General features: G+C 40.9%; 1 protein-coding gene across 1 annotated transcript; it reads left to right on the top strand.

Moving 5' to 3' along the window:
• Positions 1 to 4,559: 4,559 nt before the first annotated feature.
• Positions 4,560 to 9,744, top strand: si:dkey-56m19.5 (calphotin). The gene is made up of 2 exons (XM_030794311.1): positions 4,560 to 4,738; positions 7,692 to 9,744. The coding sequence occupies exon 2, from the start codon at positions 7,700 to 7,702 to the stop codon at positions 9,155 to 9,157; it is 1,458 nt and encodes a 485-aa protein (XP_030650171.1). The 5' UTR covers positions 4,560 to 4,738; positions 7,692 to 7,699; the 3' UTR covers positions 9,158 to 9,744.
• Positions 9,745 to 19,617: the final 9,873 nt, after the last annotated feature.

Genomic DNA, 19,617 nt, shown 5'->3' with positions numbered 1-19,617 from the left:
CTTGTTCTACAGCGACAAAGGGAGGCACAGATTGAGTGCCTAAGGACGTTTAGCGTGACTCAGTTTTCCTTTCAAAGTAGACTGTCCAAAAAATCTAAACAAATGTTAAAAATAATTACATTATAATACTTAACATTTAATTTCGTATGATTGAAAATTCAAAAGGTTAAATCGTATTGTTTTACCCACTGTATTTTTAATTGTAGTTAGGCAGTATCAAAGACAGCTCTATACGCGTTGGCTTGAATGATGTCATTTCAAAACTCGCCAACCTAGCACGGGTCTCAGGAAAGCGTTTTGGACTGGGGGAGGTAACGCCCGTATTGAAATGGACAGTTGCGACCCAGTTAATTAAAGTAAAACGTATACCACTTTTGTGAGTCGAGTTTTATACCCCGCGCAGGTTGATGTACAGGTTAAGTGGTATCGCACATTTCGTAGTGAAGTGTAAACTGTAAGAATGCAGATAAATGAGTTGGTAGGCGAACAGATAATACATTTCAACTTTGAAGATTGTGATAATCGTGGCACTTCCATAAACTACCAAAATATGCCCCCTACCAGAAGGTTACTATTGGTATGGAGATAAGCGGCGTGTCCTAATCCATTTCAACTGCAGTCTTCCTTAGTATTTTGGAAAAATTGTCGTATTCATGGAGGCTATTAAAATATTTATTCATGAATAGGTCTTCCCTGTAATCCTTTCTACAAATTGTGACTGAGTAACCCAGTAAAAGAATGCTTTCTGAGTTATGCATGAACTGAGTCATCATGTACATGAAAACTATCATCACTCTGTACACTGAATGTACCAAACATTAACTGAACTCTGCAGGGCCCACCTGAGTCAATAAAGTCACATTAAGTGAGAGACACACAAAATTACCTGAATGACTTGACTAACAACAACTTGATGTGTCTAATCAAGCATGACACACATTTAATTTAGTTTGCTTACCCCTTTCTTGAACAGTTTCTAATCTTTTTTGTATGCATATTATAGTTAGACACTCTCTTATATATCATAATCTCTGTTTTTCTCTGCTCTTTAATCTTACTCTGAGTGTTTTTCTTGAGTACTGTAGACATAGACTGACATAGAAGCACCTAATCAGGAGCATGAGGGAAGGTCTGCTGGGATCCACTCCATGGCACTTCATGATCTAAGGGCACTGATGACATCTGCTGTCAAGAAAAAGCCATAGAGCTCAGTGGTTTGTGTGTAGAACAAAAAGTCAGTCCTGTTTCTGTTAGGATGGTTATTGCTCAACATTGTCTTGACATATAGCTGAAATTAGGACCAGTCAATTCTACAAATAACAAAACTGAAACCCGGACCTGTGCATGTACCATGTACATCAATACAAAGTGGCAGAAACAATCCATAGTAATCGTGCACAGTCATGTACCAGTATTATTATTATTATTATTATTATTGTAGTAGTTGTTGTCATAATCAATAATTAGACTATATACATGAATGGGTAGATGAGTCTCTATTTACACTACATATATGAATGAGTCTCTGTTTAACATTACAAACTACTGTTTGCAAAGCACCTTGTTCTATATGTTAAGGGAGTATAATTTGGATTGGACAAAACTAAATTAAAGTTTAACTGGAGCCAAATATCTCTATCTCAAAATTCTCTTCTTTACTGCACAGTCAGTAAAATGGACAAACAGTGTATTTGGTCTAAAAGACACTTGAAATGAAACCAGCAAGCAATGTGTAGTCTAGCAGTACAGAACAAAAGGCCTCATCCAAATACTCCAACAGCAGTCATCACAAGTATACAGTAGCTTGATTGGATGTTGTAAATAGCACTGATATTATTGACAGTCACTGTAGTCTGTCTGTCCAGTTGAAGATATTTAGAGTGAAGAGGCCTCTCTGGCAGCAGAGACGTGAGCATTATTATGACTAAAGGCTGTTCCCAAAGGTTGGTCCATATGGCTTTGACTGGTCTCAGCCACTCTTAAGGTGGAGCTGGCAGGAGCAGGAGATCTCTCTGGGAGGATCAGCATGCCAAAAGTCTGAGTCATGTGAATGGGGACTGAAACTCGACCTTCCCTCTCTATTTTTCTGGCTGTGGCACCCTGCTGGTGGAGAAACAGAAACATGCACCCGTTTTAACAAGGACAGAAGGAAAGAAAAGGAGAGGCGAGGAGAGGATGCAGTTTTCTCTACTGTTAATGCGACAGACTGCTGACTCCTCCCCCATCCCCCATCTGCTGTCTATCTTAGTTGCTGAAGTTAGTTGCTGAGCAAGTTAAAACTCCTTTTCTTTTGTTAGGTTGTTTGTTAACAAAAATTACTTTTTTTTCTCTGTTGGAGATCAGTAAGAATGTAATGTTATGGTTTTTTCATTGCTGTATGAAAAAGGACAGTTATTTTGCTTTCTTTTGCTACACAGGAACTAACATCTAAACCTAGCATCTGGAACTGATTAAGTGGATCAGCTAGGACTCATCTTCACTAAGTCAATATGAATTTCACAATAGCTACACTGAGAGATGAGAACATACCACTCATTGATCAACTACTATGCTCTCCCTGAATGTTTTTCAACAAACCTTTACACTGAATAGAATATATCTGTATTTATTGTTCGTCCACAAGATAGAGAAATGGTTGCTGCGTCTATGTATAATGGTGTACTTTCATGGTTATGACGCTAGGGGTCAGTGTCTTCTTTGTTAAAGTTTCCACATACTCTATATGGTTCTCTGGTGAACTTTGTCTTTTGACAAGATCTCTATGATTGATTGCATATGCAATATTTGTAGAACCTACTGTGGGAGCATGAAGCTCACAGATCATAAAACTATCAGCACATTAGAGTGTGGGAATTTAGTGACCTTACTTCAACCAAAATGAGTCGTTTTCTCAAATCTGTAGCGGATACAAGCTACCAAAATGGAGTGGTTAAGTGGGACTTTTGAATCTTGATAACAATTGGCCAGAAGAATTAAGAGGATACTGAGTTCTTCGAGAGATTATTTATTAATTTACATACAAAGGTTGCTGAGGTTGTATTTGCATTTCTCTAGGTGCAGAATAAGTCCCATGCCTGTAGGATCTTTCTAATTTGTGATTTCATTGTACTGAAGAGCAAATACACTGGAAACCACAGATTGAAAGAAGAAAACATGTTTAACAAGATCATGTTTTTAAAACATTCCAGAGGCCTGAATGATGAAAGGACCATTCTTCTTCATTGATGAATTCAGTGTGATTTAATCATATGTGTGTGTGTGTGTGTGTGTGTGTGTGTGTGTGTGTGTGTGTGTGTGTGTGTGTGTGTTTGTGTGTGTGTGTGTGCATGTCTGTGTGTGTGAGAGAGGGAAGGAGCGAGGGGCCTAGTTGTTTAATGAATGACGAAGATCCAGCGATGTGGCTATAGCTACTTCACTCAACATTTAGATAACTGATGTTTTGCACCCATTGTATTTTAATGTGAATTCTACAGGCTACACGTTGCCTTCATCAGTTATCTTGCTCTGAGTCTTTTGTGCCATTATATGATCTTTAGCCTAAAAGTGTTGGGTAAATGTATTAAATATCTCAGATCACAAACTATGAGAACCTAAATTGTATGTTTCACACCTTATTTGAGAATCTGAGTCACCAATAGTCGCCAAGGACATTACACGCCCATGGAAAAGTTGTTTGGTGCTGAGACAAACACTCATGTGAACATTAAACAGTTGGTGCTTTGTCCTGTCTATTTATTTGCATGTTATGTTCATTTGCATAGTAGCACTCATATGAAGCAAGTCAAGTACCAGAGACTCATTTCATTTCAGCCTGTACATTCTCCCATTAACACTAAGAAGGCAAATTGCACAAAGGTGCTATATGTCAGAGCACTTGAAGTGAAAAGTAATATTGAGTATGACCTTTTGGCTCTCTCCCACCTTTCTTAACAATTCGTATGGTGTGGAACAGTGAGTGTGGCACGCATGTGAATCAGACACCATGTTCTCGAGAGTTAATGGCATACAATTTTGTTTACTCAACTAGGGTCATCAAGTAAGGGTGGTGTATTACATAACGATAAAGCTAAATAACTAAATTCATTCAGTGTATGCATTTAGCAATGCAGACATTGTGTCATTCTCCTCCTTTTCAGGGGCTGCTGTCCTGGTGTCTTATCTGGTGTCAAGACAATGTTATGTTCAGGTACTGTTGGGTAATCACTCACAGGCCTTGCTGCTCTTTTTCTTTAACTCTGCTGCAAGAAAGTGGCTGCAGTAACCCACTAATTCCCTTGAAAATATTCCCAAGCTCTTCAAGCAAATGGAAAAACTAATTAACCAACTTTGAAGTTGGAGGACGATCGTTACTATAGTGACTACTTAAAGGGTAAAAAAGTGAAATAAGAGGGGGCATTATTCCAAAAACGAATAAAGCCCATTTAATCTAGAGAAAAATGCGCACAAGGAGGGGGAGGAAAGGGGAGGGGTGAGAGGGCGGGTATAGATCGTGGCCAGTGGGCAGGATAGGTTATGATAGCGACAGATGTCTCGCAAACCGTGGGTTTAACAGGAGGGGTGTGCTAGAAAAAACGCACAGTCGCCGATTGGACCTCAGGGAGTGAACAGGACCGCGTGCAGCTGTCGGTCGTGCGCTCTTGCCTCCGCACTCAGATCATAGTTGTTACAGCAGGGGGGAAGAAAAGGCATCCGTCCCTTCCCTTACGGATTTCTAGGAGTCATATCAGCAGTAACCCAGGTTGGTAAACTTTTCATACGGATTTTGCGGTCATTTGCCTGATTACGGATGGCCCTTCATCTGAACTAACCACTGCCAAGAAATAATATCGCACAGGAAGAAAAAACGAAGAAAAGGTTGTCAAAGACAAGCTAATGGATGGATCAATTGTCCTTTGTTCCCAACACATGTAGGACATTTGGAGCTACAGCGCATCTTATTCAGGTTTACATGCATTAAATGTGCCTATAGTTAATGTCTCTAAAATACGATATACTAGTGCTGTACCTATTTATGACTCTGCCTCTCAAAACGTGATGGTGAGAAGAAGAAAAAAATCTCTGTCTCTGGCTCTTACTTGTTCAGTGCAATAAGATTTGAAGGTGCGGTCCCTGAGCTAATTAGTCAGGCTAAATACTTATAAACTGACACTTTAATATATAGGGGGAAATTAATTGTTGGATGTCTTACAGTTAGTGGTATTTCCACTTATTTTCTTACAAATTGGAATGGTGTTCACTTCCATGCACTTAAACCTGTTTGTTTGTCAAATTAAAGTTTGGAGAAGGGAGAGCATTTATTAATGAAATCCCATCCAGTTCAGTTTTAATATTTTCCATCTTTTCGCCTACCATACGCCTGTGGATCAGCACAGGTCGGTACGTGACTGCGAACAAAAAGGGGAGAGGGCTGCGGGGGGTATGGGGGTGGGGATAGAATCACAGCATTTGTGGTTTTTACAGTCAAGTAGAGGTGGAGTTCAACATTTCAATCACGTATCACCATTTGTCTCTGAAAAAGAAGCATTTCAGTTTTTTGTATGAATAAACGAAAGGCACCTTCTACCGTTTTCGTACAATACTGAACTGTACTTTACTAACACCCGCAATCCGAATAGGGCACATACTTGCCTGGTGGCCACTTATTTTTCTTGCAGCTAGTGACTGTCACAAAGCATTAATGAATTGCTATCATTTAAAGCTTTCGTATTATTCAAATGTGATATTATCTTAATAAATGCACAGCAGTTCTTCAATTTAGATTTAAACCTTAGCTTACTGGAGTTAATTGCAGACGAGGCGCACATTACCAAGTGGAGCTGCTCCGTTCACCATTTTCCTAGCGCGCTTCACAGACTTATTTTGGTCATACTTTCCTTTTCAAAGCAGTTTCTGTTTTACTTTAAGAGGTTGCATGTATTATCCAAGGGACCATATGGTTTTAATTGAGAATATTGAATTGAGTCAAATCTAGATTAATAAATCAGATTTTGTCTTAACTGACACAGAATGTTTAAAGGACAGCGGGCTGCCGCTTGAAATATGGTGGCTGCAGCGGAAACCAGTTTTGTTACCCATCAGTATTTGGATTGATCTGCACGCTGGACTGGTGCATGGCTGCGTATCCAGTCTTGATTGGCCCAATGCAGCACTATGGACAGCTCCCATTATATTCACACCCGTGCTGCAGCTTCAATAATAATGCAATTAAGCTGCAATGCCATGCAACCACACTACTGTAGCGTTGGACAGATCAAACGAGAAACAGGAATAGTACAAAAGCTGGGCACCTTGCGAACGACTCAACGAACTCATACCATTGACGTGGTTTTCTCAAAAGATTTTGAAATAAACTAAAATCATTACTTAATTTATATTTGATATACCTTAATGTATGTCCACGTGTTCCATGTGTGTTCGATGTTGAAAATATAGGAAGTTCAATAATGTCCTTTAGCTTATCTACCAGTAAGCTTACCTACACTACCAGAATACTCATTTTACTACAATGGATTTAATGCGATAATGTGAAAGGTGACTTCCTCAATTTGTTAAGAATGAGCTCTTCAAACTATTGAACAAACAGGACTATGCTGAAACCTCTCTCTCTATGCTGAAATCTTTCTTCAACTTTCATAGGATACACTGAAAAAATACTTGTTTAGGAGTGACATCAGAATGATATTACATTTCATACTTTACCCATGATCCTTCTGGAGCCAAGAGATGATTTTATTTATATTTTTCATTAATCTAGGCAATATAAGCAATTGAACTTTGGAGAAGTTAGTCAGCAGTTGACATATTGCTTGTAGCCTGAGGGACAAACGTATGGGAATTGTGCAAACGAGTGTTATCTAATCCACCTTTTCCCCGCAATCTTATCTGTGCAGACCAGCTCTAACTTAAGACCAAACCTTAGCTGTTTATCACACTGCTCAACACTATTCAATCACAGTTTCGTTTCAAAGTGCTTATTTGCAGTACACCTGCATGAAGATAGCAAGACAGGGAATAGATTAAGCAAGGAATTTTACTGGACTGATTGAATGAGACATTTGTAGTCATTTTTGCTCTCGCTCTCTCTCTGTCTCTCTCTCTCTCTCTCTCTCTCTTTCTCTCTCCCTCCCTCTCACACTCTTCACTCTTATTCTTTCTTTCCTTCCTTTTTTAACTGCATACTTGGCAGTCAGTATTGACCAGTTTTCCCAGGACACAGGGTTAAAAATGTTGTATTTAGTCTAGCTAGTCTTCAATGCCCCTCCTACCCACATGACAAACTGTACCAATAGAGACTGAATGAACCATAAAAGGCACCAGTGAAGAATAGGAGGCTCATTTGGCAGCTTCTCTTACCCAAGATTCCAGAGTGGTTCACACAAGAGTCTAGTGGCTAGTTCACAAGAACTCAGTGAAGTTTTTATCCAGTAGACATTTGTATTGTGGCCAACCCGCCTCCATGGACTTGGCACTATACTCAAACTCTTCCTTTGGCAGAGTTTACCCTGATTTAAAAAAATGAAGAGGGACAGGATCGGTTCGGGCTACAGGACTATACAGATCCTTTCTTCACTCTTGCTGATCTAATAAAGACTAATTCCTATGGTTTTATTTTCAGATTTAATGTCTGCACTATGACACCAATTATATTTTTTATGTATATATATATATATATTTAAATATTTTTCTTATAGGAGGCATCATGGGAGGCAAGCTGAGTAAAAGGAAGAAGGGATATGACGTTAGCGACCCAAAGGCCGCAGCAACCGCACCAGCCCCAGCGGAGCAGAAAGCAGCAGCTCCTGCAAGTGCAACAGAGGCAACACCCCAAGAGGCTGCTGTGGAGAGTGCAGCTGCACCAGTGGTAGAAACTGTGGCTGCTGCAGCTGTTTATGCTGAGTCTGCAGCAGCAGAGGTGGCAGCTGTGGCATCACCTGCAGAAACACAGGCAGAAGTGAAGGAAGAAACCCCTGCACCAGAGGAGCCTGTAGCAGCTGCACCAGAGGAGCCTGCAGCTGCACCAGAGGAGCCTGCAACAGTTACAGTAGAAGAACCTGTAGCAGCTGCACCAGAGGAACCTGCTACAATAGAAGAACCTGTAGTGGCTGCACCAGAGGAGCCTGCTACAGTAGAAGAACCTGTAGTGGCTGCACCAGAGGAGCCTGCTACAGTAGAGGCACCTGTAGTGGCTATGGCAGAGGAGCCTGCTACAGTAGAAGAACCTGTAGTGGCTACGGCAGAGGAGCCTGCTACAGTAGAAGAACCTGTAGTGGCTGCAGCAGAGGAACCTGCTACAGTAGAAGAACCTGTAGTGGCTGCACCAGAGGAACCTGTTACAGTAGAAGAACCTGTAGTGGCTGCACCAGAGGAACCTGCTACAATAGAAGAACCTGTAGTGGCTGCACCAGAGGAGCCTGCTACAGTAGAAGAACCTGTAGTAGCTGCAGCAGAGGAACCTGCAGTTGATGAGCCTGTGCAGGAGGTTGCAGTGGAAGTTACACAAGTGTCTACTGAGATTTCACAAACCACAGAGCCTGAACCTGCATCAGCACCTGAACCTGAGCCCGTGGTTGAGGAAGAGGTATCCCCCATTGCGACAGAAGATCCTGCACCTGTTGCAGAACCAGAGCCAGAACCTGAGCCTGAACCAGCTGCTGACCCTGAGCCCACAGAAACGCTAGCAGAGCCTGAGGTAGCACCTGAACCAGTTGCCGAGACAGTGGAAGCTGTCCAGACTGAGGTGCCTGCTGCTGTAGAGGAGCCCATTCCCGAGATTGTCATCTCAGAGTCTGTCTCAGCCAATGAGATCTCTCCGGAGGAACCTGCTGTGGCCCCTGCCATCACAGCAGAGCCCAGCACAGAGGAGAACCTGGGCAATGGAGAATGTGAAATTGCCAGTTCAGCAGAAGAGCCTGCTCCAACTGCCCCAGAGGTAAACGGGGAATGCCAAGAGCAGGCGTCAGAACTGGCCATTGCAGATAGTCCTCCACCAGCGCAGGAGGAATGTGTGAATGGTGTAGTGGCTGAGCAGCCCCCTCAGGAACAAAGTGACTGTGAACTGAAAAAGGACTTGAACCTGGCTGCTGGCATGCAGGAGACCGTCAGTGACCTGGTGGAGACCATAAGTGCCACAGTGAGTCAGGCTGTCGACCTAGTCTGAGAAACTAATCTAAACATGAGTCCTATACTGATGCAAACCCTTCAACAGCTCAGGCTTTGTGAAAATAAATGTCAAAATTGCCTGCTGTGGCAACTCAGGCAAGGAATTTCCGGTTAACCAAAAAGAAGTGCAACCACTCAAAGACAGAGACAGACAGAGAGAGAGAGAGAGAGAGAGAGAGTGAGAGGGTTTTTGAAGTCTTTGTGCCCTACATGTCAGTGGCAAGAGTTAGCCTGAGCTCACAGAGTTGGTCAATATGTAAGCCAGAGAAATGTGAGTTACGGTTACATGCTGTAAAAACTGGACAGCAGAACAAAATACTGGACATTAACAACAGAAAATACAAATGGAATGAATAGTATTGTCTTTGTGTGTGAGCCTGATGAATATTAAAATGGTTTATTCGATTAGCATTTAATAGTATATAATCTAATTTAGACTTTCTCATATCGTTTCTGTAACTGTGTAAAGAAAAAAATAAGGATGAAACATTTTGACCTTTTCATGTCGGGAGAAACAATAAGGAATGTTCATTTTAACTTGATGGCTTGGCTAAGAAAATAAAAAAAAGACTGTTATACCATAAATATGGTTCTTTTGTTTTTATGCTAAATAGTCATATGCAGACCAGATACTTTGTCTTTGCTTAACAGAAAAGTACTTTCAAATGCAGAGCTTAAATTGAGTTACATGTCAAAATATCTGAAAATACAGTCAAAATCTCATGTTTGGCATTCACAGTCACTTCTTTGGAATTATATATTTGCATTTGTTAAACAGTATTTGTGTTTGTACTAGCGTGTATGGGACCAGAATGCAAATGGGGTGGACCTCATGAGTAACAGTGCACCTATGCACCAATGTCCTTGGGGTCATTGGCTTTGTAAATTTGTTTTGTAATGCTGGTTTTGAACATGTGCTGTTTTGTGCAATGCAGCACATGTTCATACTAAAATGGGCCTAGACAAAAAAAAAATCTATCATACTCTAATACAAGGAAGGAACACAAAACCTCAAACACAGTCTTACACATTCCCAACGTTTTGCAGCCTGTGATGGAGAGGTATAGCTGGGGGAGGGGTGGGCATTCTTTCATGAAGGAAGGGGCCTTTGAAGACGAAGGGGGAGGCAGCATAATGCAGTGCAATGCAGGGAGAGAAGTGGGTGAGGGTCTCTGAATTGAATAGAGAAGGTCTGACGCAGCACAGAGAAGAGGATGGCCATGACAAACGAGATAATCTCCACTCTGCCTCTAGACACTCGTTTCTCTACTCTGAGGTGCTGCAGTCGCCGGAGAGCAGGGAAGGAAGGAAACCCATGAATTCCCCCCCACCAAATGCGGAAATACGTGCACAGAGGCGCATTGATTCCCTCATAACCTCAAAGAATCGCTTAACATAGCACCGACACCTCTTGTATAAGAGAGGAGAAGGGCTGTTCATGTTAGTGCTGATGCAAGTACATTAACGTTGGGGTACAAGCCATGGTGTGCGTGCACGTTTGATATGCATCTCAAAGATCAGCGTTGAGACCAAGGAATGTTCTGTGCTAGAAGATGCTCGAAATATTTAAACCTTCGGAGGTGTTCTCTGCATGCACTATAATGGGCTCCTTCACAAACATACCGAGCACAAATTCTCAGGTTTCCAAAAAAAAAAAAAAAAACACACGCTGGCCCTCAGATTTATGAAAGGAATGTTCTTAGGTACATTGGGGGATGGGAAGATGAACTCCTTGGCCTCAGTGTTTTTCAGATTCAACCTCAAGCATGTTCTGTGTCAAACATATATGAAAAAAGTCCTTTATCAAATATCCTTATTTTTCTAAAGACCGTAAAATTACCAGAGTTACACGACTGTGCTGTTTCAGTAACTACATTTAATGACAACTCAGTTTACCAGTACATCTTTGAATAATATGTCAAATTGCATGTTTTCCCACGTCTTCCTATTTGAATGAGGCTTCCCACTTTGTCCAGTTATGTATACAATCCCCAAAAAATTAGATTATCAGTCTCATAAACCTGTAGAATTGTTTTGTCAGGAGCATACTTAAGTAACAGTACGTCTCTTCATTTTACTGGTGAAATATTTGCCGAAACCGCATTGGTTACATAACCAAACAACAAAATAGAAACACACTATTTAAGTGGGAAAATGTGTTTGCAACATCCTGTTTGGTTGTTCCAGTTGAATTATGGCCACAGTGGCGAATTCTAATACAAGGTACTCTGTATCGTCACGTTATTGTGGCTGTTCCTTTCTCTTTCTCCTTCTCCTTCTCTTTCTCTCTCTCTCTCTCTCTCTCTCTCTCTCTCTCTCTTTCTGACACTGTGGACAGAGGAGAGGCCCTACTTGCATCTTGATGTAAAGACTGCCTATAAGTTGCATATTTTAGCATCGCCAGCTGCATTGCCTAGATACTCTAACACTATGGGTTCTATACTGGTGCTTTGGCTCAAAGCTAAGATTGCTTTCCTGTCCTACTCTCTGCCATTTGTTGGCTAAGCTACTAAAGGAACCGGAAAGTGATTGTGGACCAAAGATAAAGACAAAGCCGAATTTCCATGTAAATTGCAATCTATTAGTGACAGAAATTGGTACAAAATTAGAAATGAACAATGTGAATGTAATCATTAAGAAATACTTCAAAAATCAGAATAAAAAATGGAGAAGGTATTAACACTGAATGTGTTCTGAATTTGCACTTAATCTGGAACAAAATAGCAATAATTCCCGGAACTGTTAATAGAGATTACATAATTTATTCATCTTTAGATGTTTAATTAATATTCCCTTTTGCATGTGAGTAGGAAAACGTAGAAAGAGAGGGAGGGAGAGAGAGAGAGAGAGAGAGAGAGAGAGATTATTTAATGAAAACACGAATTAGGATCCAGGAGATCACTTCAGCACCTCATATTGGAAATAAATGTGTGCAAATATTTTATGCACGCTTGCTTGAGGCAGATTATTCTTTAGCTACCTAAACAGGCTGGGTGGATTTATCCAAGCAAATGTCAACAGTTCAACATAGTAACACCACTCAATCAAGGCGCACCAATGGCATGACATTTTGTTCCTGTCTCAACCACAGGGCTTTTCAGGAAGAAAAACTGAAAACTTCCTCTTTTTCATGTGTATTTTTGCTGAGTTACACCAACATGTTTCCAGAAGTGACAACTGCACGAGGAACGTGGCGGTAATTGAAAGAGACAAGTTAAGTCTGTATTTTAACACTTTTCTCCTACTCTCTCTCTCTCTCTCTCTCTCTCTCAGCACTTAAGTGTTTGGAGATGGACATGGCCCATTGCAACTACCAGATCATTCTCTCTCACTCTTTTTCGCTCTCTGTGTGTGATTGTTTCTTTGAGTACTGTCCATCTGGACATTTGCTCTAATGCTGTCATTATATTCAGGCCTGCAGAAGCCTATTAGTAAGAGCCTAGCACTAGTTAGGATCTATATTGATCCATGGGTTTGCTTAATGGCCACAGAAAAGGTTGGCTTTTCCTCCTTGACATCCCCCCATCTCTCCCTCTCCAGATCCCCTCTGCTGATGAAGGTGTGGGCACACACTAACACACAATCAACTAAATGTACCAGAGGACAAGGATGGGGTGTGGGGTATTATGGTGTGTGTGTGTGTGTGTGTGTTTATGTGTGCGTGCGTGTGTCTGAATGAGTGAAAAACCCAGCATGGAGCCTGTATAGGAGGAGCTTGGCTTTTGTCGTGCTGCCCAACCCCCCTCTACTTCTTTCCACAACCCCCATCAACAACCAGGGAAAAAAAAAAATTATACCCCAACACTCAATCATTCAGGGCTCTTAAGTGAAGGCTGGAGGAACCAGAACCAGAAGCCACTGTGCCAACCAGAGCACATTTTCCTCTGAAAAGCATTTCCTCTGTAGCAAAACCACACACTAACAGGTTATAAAGATAAACTGCTTTACCATTCCATTTGCCCTGACTGATCTGACACTTCAATTTCTCCCATTTATTGGTATAATGGCGGCCTGTAGGCGTAAGTGCGCCGGTGATGTCTTCTTGTAATATTGTGTCCTGTCTGGTACTTCTCATTAGAACAGAATTGCATAAACAGAATTAAATTCTATATCCAATTTATACACAGCCCTCTCAAAAAGAGCACCATCTTCAGCAGAGATTATATCACACAGTGTGTTTGTTCCCACAAATGCTTGCTGGATGAACAATGGTCTCTGGTATGTGAGCACCACGTGTGTGTTTAAGATTAAAGATTAAAAATCACTCATGCTCGGTCACCTTGAGTAAAAATAAGTTGGTACTGTACAGGCAGGAAAGAGTCACAGAGAGAGTAGTTGAAACCTCCAATTCCTGTCCTTCAACAGAGAACCAGTTTACTAAGAAGCATACCACATGCATTATGTAACACGGAGGAAGTGATCGTGCATACTTATCAAAATGTCCAAACTGGTTTTGCTAAAAGACATGAGCATAGCATGTTTACCACTAATTATCATAATTGGCCAAAACCATTTCAAAAGAATCAAAATAAAATTAGTTTATCATACATTATGATAAGAATATCAGTTTTTACTATCCTGGATTAGATTTCTTGCATTATCATCTCCCAGGTGAGTATGTAAAATTAATTTGTGATCTGCATTAGCTATATCTGTAGCATTGATATTTGTCAGCGGAAGAGGAGTAACTACCTGGATTTGTTAAAAACAAACAAACAAACAAATAGATCTATTCAGCTCCATAGCATACACATTCATATCACCATACACATTGCTCACTCTCGTATTTACAGGAAAAATTTATAACCTACTCAAAAAAATAATGAGTCCACAACACCAAGCGGGTTTCTTTTGTTATCACACAAAATTAGTTGTTTCATTTGCTGAACCAAATCGGCCAGGCAGGTGGCTTCTACTGAAAAAAAAAAACAAAAAAGAAAAGTAATGAGGATAACTTGAACATTCTGCTACATAACTGTTACTCTATAAGAAATGACCTTGGCTTTTAGGACTGCCTGAATGACACAGCTAAATCACAATCCCTGCTTACTCAAGACAACCCTGCCTCACAGCCTGTCGCCATGAATTATTTATAAATTAGATGTCCATTGGCGGGCACAGGGGAGAGGGATGGGATGGGGGGAAGGGGGTGCAAAGGACAGTGAGGGCGAGAGAAAAGATATGAGATTATGTCTGTTTGTGTGGTTATACATGTATATATGTGTACATAAGTGCATATTTGGAGACTGGCTTTTTTGCAGTTAGACGTCCTTCACCGTTGGCCTAACCTTTAAAAGGGGCTTGCCTGGAGCCACTTCCACAGGTAGAGTGGTGTGTGTGTGTGTGTGTGTGTGTGTGTGCATTGGGGGAGGCGTGTGTTTCAGTGTACATGAAAGGGCCAGGGATCCTGAACAGAACAAGAAATTCCCTAAGAACAAAGCATTCACTCACTTTACGCAAGAGCGAAGGCTTGTTGTGCAACTCAAAAAGATACATTCATCCATAGAACCACACACACACACGCACACACACAAACACACACAAAACCACAAACTCGAAACCATGCAGGCACACACACACACACACACACACACACACACACACACACACACACACACACACAAGACAACATGTGCACAAAACTAAAGTTAAAAAGAAGTAATCTAGTTATGCTACATTCTTCTTCATATAGATTGTTTTTTGTCTGTTTATCAACAATCACCAAAATAATCAAGTCAGTCCCTCATTAGTTAACACAGGCATTCACTCACAGTGTGTTGAAAGAAGAGATAATTGTACACATGCTTAAGGGAAAGAATTCTCACTGTGGCATCGCGTGTGTCACACTAGAGTGGCCAATATGTGCAGTGTGCACATTAACATAAACTGAAGTCAAACGACATTCAACATTTAAAAAGAAAATACTCAGAATGCAGGGTGATTTATGAGTAGTCCCAGAATGAAAAGGGCTTTGAAAGAGGACATTTATTATATGAATGTTTGTGAAGTCTTCCTCAGTCAGCATTTTTTTTACACATGCAGAAACCGGGAGAAATTTTAAGTTCTCTTTACATGTCTCTCTCAATTTGTGGTGAGATGAAAATCCATAGTTTTCCATACAGAGCTAATACATCTCACTAAGAGAAACTGACCAGGCCGCAGTGAGAGTAGACTCAGAGTGGTGAAACTGGCTTGGCCGTAATGACAGAGCTGAATGTATTCAGTGTCCAATGTGCGCATTTTGTTTCTTCAGCAGAGATCGTGTAAAGCCTTTGGCTCTATCACCACAAAGTCAGCTCTCATCTAGGCTTCCACAGACACCTCAGGGAAGGACAAAACAATGCACCCCACCACAGAAGCATAACAACAGAGAAAAAGAAAGAGAGAGAGAGAGAGAGAGAGAGAGAGAGAGAGAGAGAGAGAGAAGAGATTTATCCAAAAGAGAGTAAATAAAGAGGCTAAATAAAACTATGTAACAATTCATCCATGAGTTTTAGGGGGCTGACCTCTGCATTGAAACTTTACACCACAGCTACATTTCCTTGAAGTTTGCCATGCCAGTGTTCATTTGGTTCTGGAGTGCTTAAAATGAGTGTGACAGCCCCCTCCTACAAACCTTTCACCCTGAGTTAGCGATAGCAGCCATCACACACACACACACAGAGCTGTATGAGTCACTCTCATGCTTTAACACTTGAGGGCCGGGAAGCTTTTTTTCTGGTGACACTAGGAAGCAGCCTAATGGCTAATTAAGCCACTACAGGCACAAGAAGACCTTCTACAGCAATATTCAAACAGCAAAGTTCCATGTCGTGCCAGTGAAAACAACAGGGTCTTACATACATTGCTCCTCCACAACAGTCTATGCCTGTCTGGACACAAGAAAATGGTCACTTTCAGTTACATACCACACACATGTTTTGACAACATTGTTTCCAAACAGGAGACAGCAGTAAGTTGTTTGGCCATTTTTCATCTTGAGCAATTTAGCATGTAAGCGTGTTATTTGCACTTCTGCTGAGGCTGCTGAACTGAGACATCTCTTGTGGATGTGACCAGGGTTTTCTGACAGAGACACTCTCAATACACTGGATGAGCTGGTATGACCTATGTGCTACTCTCTTTCAAGCCGCCTCCGAGTTTTGTGCTAGCTAAGATTAGCATGTTGATCCTGACAAGCACAGGCCATTGGAGGGGCCACAGAGAACCCACTGAGCCCCCCTGGGCCCACCAGCTTACACCCACCACACCAGTCAGAGGAAGAAAAAGACAGACAGAAGGAAAGAAGGAGAGAAACAGCAACACTACATGTAGAAAACCGTATTTGTTACTGCTAAGTTTCACAGTAAAATGTGTTTTAATTAAACAGTTGAAAAGGTATACTATCCTCAAGATCAATAAGGCACATTTGACTGGAGAAAAGTAGACAGAGAAAAGATTATAGAGACAGAGTAAAGAGTATAGAGACAGACTAAAGATTATGAGGATTTTGAAAACGAGGAAAGTGTAATGTATTTGCCCTGAAGGAAAGAAAATGAATTTACGTTAATATAAGCTGAATATGTGCATAAGGGAAATAAATGTCTTATTGAGCCTGGTTTTAAGTCAATATATTTGCATATATGTCAATACATAGAAAATGCATGGGCAATGTATTAGTAGTATACAGCAAATATACGCCTCACTGATCTTATTATCAGGTACATATATTTGCATATTTACCAATATAACAAATATATGGCAAAATATTATAATCCTTGAAGAGATATATTTGCATATTTGTAAGTCTTTTGTAGAATTCAAAAACCTGTCGAACAAAGGCCAATGAATTCACACCCTCACTGATCCATTCAAATAAACTATATTTCAAATGCCTTGCAGCTACAGCTCTGTGGAGTGATTGTATATATAACACATTTTTTGTGCTCTTCTGTGTTATTTTTCCTGGGCAGCTTAAGTTCATATGTCAACACACAGTGGAGTTGTGGAAGGGTGGGAGCCTGAGTCCTAGTCATGGTGGCTCTCATTAGCAGAGTGCTTACCCTCCAAGGGTACACATAATATGACATAGAACATACAGCACACTTATTTAAACTATCACCTAAATGAGAAAATCTTACCAAATTATGTTGACCATACTTAGCTTAATTATTTATTCATTTATATATTTGGGTGTGCGCATATGCACAGGTTTGTGTGTCTGTGTGCATGTTTGTGTGTGTGTGAAAGAGATAGAGAAGAGAGAGAGAGAGAGAGAGAGAGCACATGTATAGGACTGGACTTGTGGGGTGCTACTTCAAAGGGATGCCCCTCTGTGAAGTTTTGTGTGACTGATGGAGATCACTGCTCTGTCTGCTCATGGTGCCTTATTAATTCTCTGCCTTTCCCTCTGAACCCAAACCCCTCCTACCCTCACCCGCGGCACTCCCATATGCCTGCCTGCCACCCTGCCCCTGGCACAGAGTGAGGATGTGCCAGGCCTACAGTGAAATATAAAACTCACAGGCCACCCTGACACTATTAAGATATCACTAGACCAGCAGAATTGTGCACAGAAAGAGAAAGACAGAGAGAGAGAGAGGGGGAGAGAGAGAGAGAGAGAAAGAGAAAGAAAGAATTAGAGGGATTAAAGTCTGGTCTTTGTAACTGACCTGAACTAAAGATGAGAGGAGAGCATGACAGTTCATTAGATCAAAACACATTAAATGAGCACAAAGTGAGGAGAAAATGAAGATTTGAGTTTAAATGTCAAACTCTTCAACTCATGCTACTCTACAGATGCCTGGTTCACAGTCACGTTCATATTGTCATGCTCCTTTGTAGCAACAGTCTAGGAGGTACGAAGCGATGGGTGATCATCTTGTCCAGCAGCTGACGGGATCATTTTCTTTTCAACGTCCTGCTTGTTAAGATTCAGCCATGATCGGTTTAATATGCCTGACGATACCTGCATGTCACAGTCCAGTCCTTCATATAATACCACTTTATACAAATGCCACACACACACTTAGTAGGATTAGAGTGCACCACTGCATGGTTAGTCAGCATCAGCTGCTATAGAATGAATTTTGAAACCAAACAAGGAAAGAACAATTAATTCTGTCCCTTTCAATAGCAGAAGATTACATATGACTTCATTGTATGAATACTTGTTTAATTAGCCAAGCTGTAAAATGCTGTTTGCTGCTCTGTTTGCTTTCAGACCAAAGTTAAAGAGGACAGAGCCAACACAAAGACTATCCAGAGAATGGCAAGGCCTGAATCTCAGCAGTATTTATATGTCTTTATGGAGATCGATAGCGCTTTTGCAGAGCCCACAGCATGTGAGTTATGACTCCCTGCTGGACTCATGCGGCATACACTGGCCCACCTGTCTTTTGGCTGACTGTGCGTTCGACCACTATAGCTTCACAGATCACCATCTCATCTCCATGCCTGTCCAGAGCTTAGCAACACCATGCTCAAGTGTAAAGTGTGAAACAGATTTCTGTATTTGTGCATTGTCTTCCCATGGGCTTTAAGCAGTTCTGAATGAAATGTCTTTCTACAGAAGAAATAATTGTGTCTTTGTCTTTGACTGTCATGCACAATTTTCCAGTCTCATATTGTGTAAATCTAGCTCTTTTTCATTCTTCCTTAGCAAGATTGTTAAACTGTGTGATCTTGGCTTTGGTTTATCTGCATTCTAGGAAATATTTTCTGTTGAAGGCTCAAACATGGCCACTGACAATTTAAAAAATAAATTCACAATGCTCGCTTTGAACTTGAGTGTTGTCAAGTTAAGGTCAAGACCATAAAATCGCCAGGATGTAGGACTTACAGAATATGTGTCAAGGAGCCAGAGCTCCAGAAATCAGTTCTTAACAACACATAGCTCAAACATACTGTCACACCAAAAAAAAAAACCTCACACGACGACCAGTCAAAGACTGTCCCATCATCTGTCAAAGGCAACTCAACATTTATTATACTTGTGTTTTAATTTGGAGAAAAAGAATCTATGTGTCATAACCCCATACAGGTTTGTTAAGTCATTACATTAGTATTAACATGCAAGACATATTATTCAGAGCTACAGTAGTTTACTGAGAAAGTTCTGAAACTCATAGGTCAGATTGGACCAGCCAAGCTTTACACATACGAGTTTCAAATTGCTTGAATCACATTCCCCTCCAAGCAACTGCTTCTATCCTCACAAGAAAAATATCAGCTGAATGAAAGTTTTGATTTTCTTCCATGAGGACAGGCAGTAGAAATCAGGAGTAATTGTCAGTTTTTTAGTAAGCGACTTTAACATAAGGTAATAATTTACAGGTTCAGCTGTATTTTTCCAGTAAGCTCCAGGTATTTTGTCAGGACTGGCTAAAAGCATTTCTGTGAAAAAATAACGTTTGGCACCGGTGTTTTCATTCTTTTATGTGTGCCCTCATTTTCAACATTTATATTTACTTCAGGGTA

This window comes from Chanos chanos, chromosome 2 (assembly GCF_902362185.1).
Source record: "Chanos chanos chromosome 2, fChaCha1.1, whole genome shotgun sequence".
In the NCBI taxonomy this organism is placed as follows: Eukaryota; Metazoa; Chordata; class Actinopteri; order Gonorynchiformes; family Chanidae; genus Chanos; species Chanos chanos.
This window is presented reverse-complemented; position numbering and strand designations above follow the sequence as displayed.